Source organism: Strongylocentrotus purpuratus, unplaced genomic scaffold, assembly GCF_000002235.5.
Source record: "Strongylocentrotus purpuratus isolate Spur 01 unplaced genomic scaffold, Spur_5.0 spur5_scaffold_1, whole genome shotgun sequence".
Taxonomy (NCBI): Eukaryota; Metazoa; Echinodermata; class Echinoidea; order Camarodonta; family Strongylocentrotidae; genus Strongylocentrotus; species Strongylocentrotus purpuratus.
In genome coordinates, this window is record NW_022145594.1 from 6,109,081 (window position 1) to 6,119,074 (window position 9,994).

General features: G+C 35.9%; 1 protein-coding gene across 1 annotated transcript; it reads right to left on the reverse strand.

Moving 5' to 3' along the window:
• Window positions 1-2,321: 2,321 nt before the first annotated feature.
• On the reverse strand, window positions 2,322-9,609 carry LOC100893560. The gene is made up of 5 exons (XM_003726911.3): window positions 9,405-9,609; window positions 8,002-8,334; window positions 5,344-5,685; window positions 4,937-5,035; window positions 2,322-3,555 (listed from the first exon to the last, which is right to left on the reverse strand). The coding sequence occupies exons 1-5, from the start codon at window positions 9,475-9,477 to the stop codon at window positions 3,452-3,454; spliced, it is 951 nt and encodes a 316-aa protein (XP_003726959.1). The 5' UTR covers window positions 9,478-9,609; the 3' UTR covers window positions 2,322-3,451.
• Between the last annotated feature and the right edge of the window lie 385 nt (window positions 9,610-9,994).

Here is a 9,994-nt window from a genome sequence, read left to right on the forward strand (position 1 = left end):
TTATAAAATCATAAGTAATACATGCATAGATGTCGTTCACATGGTTAATATCTATAAATTACCTCACGTAATAAGCCTGGATGGCACTTTTGCTAATGAACACAGTCCGCTTGATCTTACAACTGCACAACAGTTAATTTCCCTGTTTACTGTCTCTTCGCAAGACTTTTTTCTTTCTTTTTTTTTTCTTTCTCAAACAACAGTATAATACTGTATTATACTTTATTACTGTTTTGGAGGCAGCACCAATAAAGCCTTTGGCTTTCCTAGCTGTCTCCACATTCATATATATTTTTGTTGTTGTATTTTATTGTAAATGTTTCTCTTTAACTTGTACGCTATGTTTTATATTGTATATGTTTGTTATGATGTTTTTTGGATAGGTGATTACATGAAATAAAACAGTAATTTATTTTAACAAAAAGCGAACGTTCGTTTGTAATCAAGCGTCGGCATTTCGTTAGATTTGAGGTGTGAAATAGGGCTGGAACAAATAATCGATCGTGGTCGATATCAAGATGTGAATGAGAAGACGATGGTTTGAAACAGTAATGAAAATAATTGAAAAAACAGAAGGAAACTGCTAATTCACTAACTTAGAGGGAATGGAAATGCTCCCAAATCGTTTTATACATTACCCAAAAATACATGCACGTCGTCTGAAATATTACAAACAAGGTTCCCAATGTGTGTATAATTATGTACGTGTGTGTTTGTGAGTTCACATGTAAAGTGTAGAAGAGATAATTATCTTCGAGAGGTGCGTCCACCATTTTTCGTTTGGATGACGTTATCATATTGAAAATTGCGACTAATGGCGACGTGTCAGAATCGTCTTAATTTGCGTGTTATGAATGGAAGGTAAATTTCGTTCACATCATGAATCTACATGACATTGTTCTTTGAGCAGTGTCTCGCTTATTTTTGTTCTATTCTCCCTAATATTGTTATGTGATAGCTGAGAATATGGGCTATGAACTTTTTGTTGTTGTTGTTGTTGTTGTTGATGAGATGTTGGGATCATGTCGAATTTTTTTAAATTGAAAGTTGAAATTGCGATTATGCCAAGGCCGTTTCTCAGCTTTGCATGTAAAGTCTATGTTAAGTATTTTGGTCTATTGGTTAAAGCACTTGCCTCCCAATTCCGCCACTCACGTTCGATTCCCGGTGGGTAAATAAAAATAAATAAATCAATAAATGATGTTTTTGCTGTCGTTTTATATTTGATTTTTTTCTCCTCCTTCGACAATTATAACATATCATATACAATCACAAAAAATGTAATAAAATGCTTATTTTTGGGTGCTATATCTCTGGAAGAGGAATGTTAATAATTTGCGTACAACCCGATGAGAAATCTAATTCCTTGTCGTGTATTATACCTACATAAGGTTAATATGCCAAGTGTGCTACAACATGAAATCGTCCCATTTCTATGATGCTAATCTCCTTCTCAGATGTTTACATTTTCCAGGTATTTAGCCAAGTATATGCAATGTTTATGTCTCTTCAACGGACTTAGAATTGTTTACATGTCTATACTTCTCTCTTTCTCTTTATAGTAAATATTCAAATTTGTTCATGCTGGAAATATTGAGTGCATCGTTCTCCATTGCATGTCTCTCTCTCTCTCTCTCTCTCTCTCTCTTACTTCTCTCTCTTGCTCTGTTTCCCTTCCTCTCTTGGTCCGCCCCTCTCCTTCTCTTGCTCTGTGTCTGCATCTCTTTCTCTCTCTCTCCACTCCTCCCTCCACCCTCTCACTCTCTCTGTCCCCCTCTCCCTCTCTCGCTCTGCCTCCCTCTTCTTCTCTTGCTCTGTCTTCCTCTGTCTCTGCCCCTCTCTTTCTCTACTCTCTCCCTTTCCCGCCTCCTGCTCTCGTTCTCCCTCTTTTGTGTCTCGGATGTTCTTTACTTTTCTCTAGGTCTTCACTTTGCTCTTGTTATTATTATTTCACCCTACCATGTTCCTTACTATCCTCTCTCGTTCAAAGTGCATGCATTCTGATTCCTCTTTTATCCCTCTGTCCAGCTTATATTTTTTACATGACTATACCCCGCTTCTCTTTCTACTTCTTTATATCTATCTACGGCCATCTCTCTCTCTCTCTCTCTCTCTTCATCTTTCCATATGAGATCCTTACAAAAACCTCCAGACCACCTCGTTCGTCTTGAGTGACGAATCCTTATCTCGTTTATGTATGTTTTACACTCCTTCATCATTTATCTTCTTTTTCGTGGCTTAAAAGTACAATTAATACAGTTGTTTGCTGTAAACCTTTCAGTTTCAGTTTTAGTTTCAGTTTATTGGTTTCCATATTTCACATTATACAAATATTACAATATAAACAATTCTTTGTAGATTATTGTAAAACAAACATAAATTAGATAAATGTTAACAATTTAGTTATTGATCGAGTTATTTAATAGTTTTTACAAGACGACTATATTTATTTCATAGTGTATTGTTATAGTGTATTGTATTGTATTTATTAAACTTCAGTGATATACATCGATATTCTGTTTAAAAAGATATAAATCAATTTACAATGCCATGTAAGAAATCAATAGTCGTCTTGTAAAAACTATTAAATAAATATCAATCAATTTACAATGCAGTGTATATAGCAGAAACACTCTTTTTTTCTTCTTGTAATAACATGACACATAATGCATAAAGTAGATGATATAATGTACCCTGATACATCCGAAGATTTAGATAGTGAAACAATTCTAGATGCACAGTCCGAGAATTTAAGATTCATTTAACAACCTTTCAAGATATGGTATTGGACTGTGTATATACCGTTCTGTTCTACGTCTGATCTGTTCAAAGGGAGTCACTCTTCTGAGTGACTTTGATATTGTATTCTGTCTGGAAATAGGCAACCAGTCTCTGAAGATGGGTGCATTTTTAAGTGTTTTTGCAAATTTGGCCCTTAGATAATTTCTCCTTCAATCAAGTGGTTTGAGTGTGAACACAAACACCCTGCAAATCATAATAAAATACAAATATACAACCTTTCTTTCCACCGACTTCAGTAAAGTAATTGTCTGTTTTAACTCTTAATAAGTACGCAGTCAAAATTTCCTTTCCTTTCTTTTGGGATATTGCACTATTTTGTTCTCTCTTGGACAAAGCGATCAGGGCTGGAGAAGAGGGAGTAAATTGTGACTCAGTTCAGTTTTAAGGTCGGTTTATTTCATATTTCACATTCACATTCGTTACATATATCATAAGCAATTAACAATAAGAACTAAAACAATTGTCCTTTGAAGAGGTACACAAAGACATAGAATACTTATCGGACATGAAAGTTATAATACAGCCAATATACATACGGAGATATAAATACAATTGCATGGTATTTACCTTGAAATTAGAAAAATATATTTGTAGTGACATATGTTCATTAAAAATTACAAGATTCAATGATGCCACCTCATGTCGTTACTTAAACCGGCATAGCAGGTTTGATCATATTCTCCTCACTCTCCTCGGCCTTGTTGCAATTTTGCACGTCCCGAATCCATATTGGCTTTAAAGGGCGCTTCCGAACTAAAAAAATAAAATGGATTAATTTTATATCAATGGAAAGCTTTTAAGCCATAGTTAGTGTCTGTCAGAGGAGTAGAAGCTCTCTGAAAACGCAAAATCAAAAGCTTTGACAATCGGAAGTTGTCGACCTAAAAACTTGCTATCGACTTGACATCATCTCATGTGGAGTCCGCATATTCACAATGACTTTGCATTAATTAAGCACGGCTCATCACCTCAGCTCTATAGGTGACCCGATGGGGTCCACATGTTTTATCGTCACTGTAACTTCGGCAAATTTGACCCTTGTGGACCCGTAATTCGAAGGGGTGTGGAAAAAGTGGTTTTAATTTGCTTTTGTGCAATAATGAAAGGGTAAATACTTTTTATTGCTTTATATTTGTATTCGACATTCATTCAGTTTTACATTTATATCAAGTTGTATTTTCATCGGATAGGGTCCTTAACATTACTAGAAATAAAGTGGAATGGCAAAGGAGAGAAATTGAAAAACGATTAACAAGGGAATTTTCATACAACAATGGATGGTTACATGATGAGTAATTTACGGCGTAAGAAATAAAACACGTGTATCACAGATAACGCCAGCGCTTGGACAAATTCTCTTCCTATTAAAACAAATTCCAACTTCCGACCGACTTAAAAGGCACGAATGTAGTAATTAAAAGAAGTAAAAGGTAAAAAAAAACAGATGTCAGATTATTTTTTATTTGACAGTTGTTTGGTATTTGCGATCTTTTGGACAAAATATGATACGGTAGTGCCAAAGATGGTTATTGTATAATATCATTAGACATAATTTGCTATTTATATAATACTTAAGTAATAATGTATAACTTTGTATTTGTATTAGAACCCAGAAAAAAGCAATCGAAGAAACAAGACCTTAAATAGTACATGACAATTAACTTTGAATGTCTTCCGCAGTACACCAGAAAGCGGAAATTTCAAGGCAAAGTGCTATGTATTCCTATTCAAGTGGACAAACAATCTTTAATCTTCTCAGAACTCCCATCGTAAAAAAAATCTACCAATTCATTTAAGAATATTAAACAATCAGGGCAAAATGTTTGTCATGCTGGATCGTAGAGGTGGGCTCGTAGGCAGATCATAGTATACACTGTCCTGCCATCACCCTTTCACGGACGTCCTTCTACTGCATTTACTTTTTCTTTTCTTTTTTCTTTTTTCTTCTCCTTTTTATTTTGTATTTGTCTTCTTACTCTTCTTTTTTCTTCATTTTCTTACTCGTAAGTTAGTCCTTTGCAAACGAAACCAACACAAATCAGGGTAGCTCACACACAAACGCACACACGCGCGTGCTCAGACACACAACGATACAACACACATTGATGTGAGAAAATATAATGTCTGGACTTACTCAACATGATGAACATTAAGCAGATGATTACTGTCATAAAACCTATGACAATCCCCGCACCAATGATTGCGTTATGATCAATTGTTCTACATCCATCGCCTAAAAAATAGGAAAAGAAGTAATGTATATAACTGTGGAATTTATCGAAGATATCGTAACAACTCGAGACGTTCAATTTATAAAATGCAAAAATATCGATTGGCATTTGTACAATTCTGAAAAATAACAATATACCACCCATCTTCGTCAAAGAAAGATGAAAGATTAAGAATAGATGCGTTATATAAAAAAAACAAAAAAACAGCACTTTAGGTGTTTTTTAATTCAGTTTTCGGGTGGTACAACACACATATAAAAGGAAATCCATTTGCTGTTTTCAATTTCTTAATACACATGGTTTATCTCACCTGCAAATGTCACAGACGTGCTCATAGGTGACAGTGTCGTTCTTCTATTTTCCACCAGGCTGTCAGTGGTGATATCAGGCAAATCTAACGATCGTACTCGTTGGTAGTGTAAGTAGGAAAAGGAACAATCCACTTGTGATACACTCTTGTTCTGAGGAAGTGTGCAACTGAGCGATGTCGTGTATGTTCCGTCTTCATGCTGGACTGCATATTTCTCAGTACTGGCATGACTGTAGTCGAAATTGAACACCGGGTGTATCACTGGCTTCACGTGCTCAACAGTGCAATTAATACGATTAAAAGCAGTGTCCAAAGTTATCATCGGGCCCTTTTGAGGCAGAGCTAAAACAAATTAAACAAAACGAAAATTTGACACGTAATATTACTACCAAAAATGTTAAGAAAAGTGAGTACTGAAAATATCTGTTAGATCCCTATGTTAGTAATGGCTTATTTTATTTTGAATCAAAGGAAAGCCTGTTTTATTTCTTAATAGAAAATGGCTCATTTCAGTAGTCATAATGTTTGTTGACATTGGGAGATATGAACATGGGAATAAGTCCGAGGTATTAAAATTCCTGCATGCATCGCTATCTTTAGAGATGTACCACCTTGTATAATAATTCATTCTCTAAAAGATTTGTCTGTTTAGTGCATTATATTTGGTAGAAGTTATAACCCTGAACATAGGAGCTCATCAGGGGTATATCATCTCTCCTGTTCTCTTTTCTATCTCCACTAGTAACTGCATGTGTAATCTCTTCCTCAAGCTGCCAAATTATCTAGTATGCAGATGATACGGTACTTTTTGGTTTTATGACTGACAGTTCAAGTGAAAATATGTCTCTACTGTAAGCAAGTTTGCAGAGTGGTGTGACCGATATCACCTTAAAGAGAAGGTTCATAGAAATATTGAAAATAGGTAAATTATACCTCTACAGACTACTGAGAACCTTAAGAAAAAGAGTAAACTACTTTAAGCCGTAACTAGTGTGAGGAATAGATTAAATGCAATTTTGAGACCCTTTCGAGAACCCATTCACAAAGTGAAATGACGGCGATAAAACACATGCGAAAACGGTGACGTCAGGGTGTGAACTACCCTACATAACACATTCGGGAAAATGTTGGATGTCCATTACAATTTTTAGGTAAGAGTTTGTATGATTATCGCCAGTGGTGATATTTTCTTTATTTTAGGCAATTCTACAAATCTTTGTTTGATTGTTTATGTTATTATTTCCGTCACGTTTGAGCATAAAAATCGGGAAAAAATAATCACATATTCTGAGGGCATGTTAGCGTGTATGTGTCTGATCGGGGAATGCGAAGGACAATTTTCATGCTGATCTAATGTCTGATTAGGCTGATTAATTTATGATATTTGGTAAATCAAGTCGTATTAGTATGTAACATTTGGAAAGGGGAAATCGAGGATGACTGAGATCAGTCCGGTTCGCGATTCATAGCTAGCTCGATTACCGGGCTGGCAATGGCAAGCCAGCTATCGTGTGCGCGCTGCAGGCAGGTTGTATAGTACCGTACGTACATGTACGCGTACCGTATACTACACTCGCTATTTGAAAGAGAAATTACAGATATAAAATTGATCTATAGAGCTAAGAACCATAACCACCTCAAAACTCAAATCAAATATGTTTTCGTCGATATCGATATTTCCAGGGCATTTTGATGAAGGTAAACTACGTCGGGTATGAATGGGTACGGTACTCAATATAATACATGTGATTTGCAGACAAACTAAATCGCGCACAGTCGTCAGTCGGATCAGCTGAGCGGCCAATTGTTCACACCGTGATGTCACTGAAAATAAGCTGTATTACGATTGTTTTCGGGGTATCGAGTGGGTTGATTTGTTTTCAATTTGTATCAACTTTTATAATTTTCGCCCGAGTTTTAGGTTAAAGACCTTCTCCGATGAAAATACAACTATACATCAAAGGAAAGCTGATTGGACTTATAATACAAAAACATACACATACAATTTATGTTTCATATCGTTATTGAACAATAAACATATAAAGACTTCATTTTCAGCCCCTCTGAATTTGGGGTAAACCGATGACAAATAAGCCGCTGCCGTGATTCCGTCACCCTATGTAGAGCAGCCAGCTCGATCGATTGTACATCGCGACCGGCCAGCCATGCAAATAACGAGTGTGCGCGAGTAATTGTTTGGAAAAAGTTTGTGAATGTTAATGAAAGTTTTGAACACTTTTGAAGTGTACAACTATATCATAAATCTGAAAATTAAAGTAAGTAAATTTGATAATAGTAGGGTTGTCAATAGTCCGCTAATCGGTATATCTAGTAACAGTAGACTAGATATATAAATATCGCCCGAGTACACGTGTACCATAATACCATGTCTATTCTAGCCGGTGTGACAGGGATAATTGACCGACCAGGGATAATTGGCAGTGAGGTCAGTTGGACAGATATCCCTAGATAAATCCAGGGATAATTGGCGGCGCTCAGGGAGATTTGTCCACATCATGATCATGTTCGTGATCGTGATTTCCAAACATTCATGACATTCTTGATCATTATCCGATCTTGTTTAAACGTTCACCAATCTGGGGCCCTGATTTCTTTTTTGCTTTCACTCAATTGTCCTGTAACAAAAATGACACTCACCATACACAGCCGTACGGGTGAGGTAGTTTGACTCAATATACAAGTCTCCACTTTCCACATGACACTTATAGAGACCTTCGTCCTCCGACGTAGCCTTCTCAAAGACCAAGGAGAAAGTGGTATCTTCCATGTTGTAGTTCGACAGGCTTCTAGTTTCACCGTTCACCCACGATGCCAGACTGGGATCGCCGTTTTCAAATGCATTAATGTTCCTGCTCTTGTACCACTGTACTACACGAACCTCAGGATCGTCTCCCACATGGTCACAGGGGATCGTTCCTGAGGTGCCTATTTCCAGTTGCCTGACTTCGACTTCTGTTGCGCGAATCATTTCTAGAGAGAAAAAAGAAAGAAAGGGAAATGGGCATACGGGTAAGTACATTCATCAACTTGAAAACGAAATCTGTTCGAGATTAACAAAATAATAAGTCAGCAGACATTGTACGTGACACGTACATCAATGATCAACCGACCAAGTTTATAATCCTATGACCTGTAGTTAAAACATGATATTGAGCCCATTCTTTATTACTTTTGTTATAGAAGCCGTTATAGCCATCAGGATCAGGTTTTCGTGCAGACCTTACAGCTCACACATAATTTGTCGGAAATTCGCACGTAAACAGACAGACACACATATTATATTATATTCTAATTGTCACTAAAAAAACACATTGAAAGCCCTTAGCATCAGACAATTGTTACTTGAATTGAAACTTTTGAAGTACATGTAGATCAATGTGGATTCGAAGTGTAACAAAATAATCTGTAATTTCTAAATTAAAAAATACACTATAAGTTTCTCCTCTCTATGTACAGACTGCTCAATCGTTTAATATACAAATGAACATAGTTATTAATCTTAAAATCATATATCAGAATAGCCTTATATTCATTCAAAAATAGTAAAATTAAATATTTATACAGAAGATTTGTATATCAAAATGTTGGTATCCCAAATTTGATCTATAAGGTGCCTAAATGTTGATAGCAATATATTTAACATTAATGATTCAAGCGTATCTAACTGTGGTAAGATAATATCTTTTTTTTTCTACATGTAATTTATTTAAGTTTATTTAAAAACAGTACATTGAAAACACATTGTACATCGAGAACATAATTACATGTAGGATAGACGTACAGTATACATTGAACTTTATATACATAATTAAAAAGAGAAGTAAAGACAAGAGTAAAAAACAAACATGTTTCATAAAAGAAATAGATAATGAACAGGAAATTGGAAACTTCAAGAGAACCAAATAGGCCTAAAGGTTCTGTCGAGGCAGTCCCTAGCGTAATAAAATACCTAAGTTGTATTTTGTAATCTTGTAACTTGCATTGTAATGAGAGCCATATTAACACTAAAACTAAAAGAGCCATATTTTGTTGAAACTCACCGGCTACAACCAATAAATCCATAAGCACAAAGATCATCCAAAACATTGTAGATAGTTGAGCAAGCTCTGGCATAGGCCTAATAATCCACTGCAATCTTCACCAATCTAGCCTGATCAACGGAGATCTTTTTTCTTCAATCGGCGCTCCCTGTTTTGTTTAGAGCAAGCAATGTGTATTAGTTCAGCTAGTACAGTACAAATTACATGTACCATACAAAACATGTCGTTGAATAGCGGAGGGTCTCTGAATATATTTGCAATCATTTACGGTACGCGAGCCGTGCGCACTATCACGTACTCATAGATATCTATATAGATCTTCGGTAGGCAATGTATTGGAACATGGTAGCGTGCTGCGCACGTCACTACATGAAGGAAATGTCGACACCCCCTAATGAATATGCATTGTGCCTGTGCACGGCGTGTGAACTGTATAGGCTGTGTTCACGCTGTACATCATTACACTATATAGGCTATTTCAGCACATCTGAACTACTGATTCTAGCTAGGGCCTAGAGTATGTATTTCACTACACTTGTATTGTTTTGAATACATTAATTACATCTATACTTGCATCGATTAAATTATTG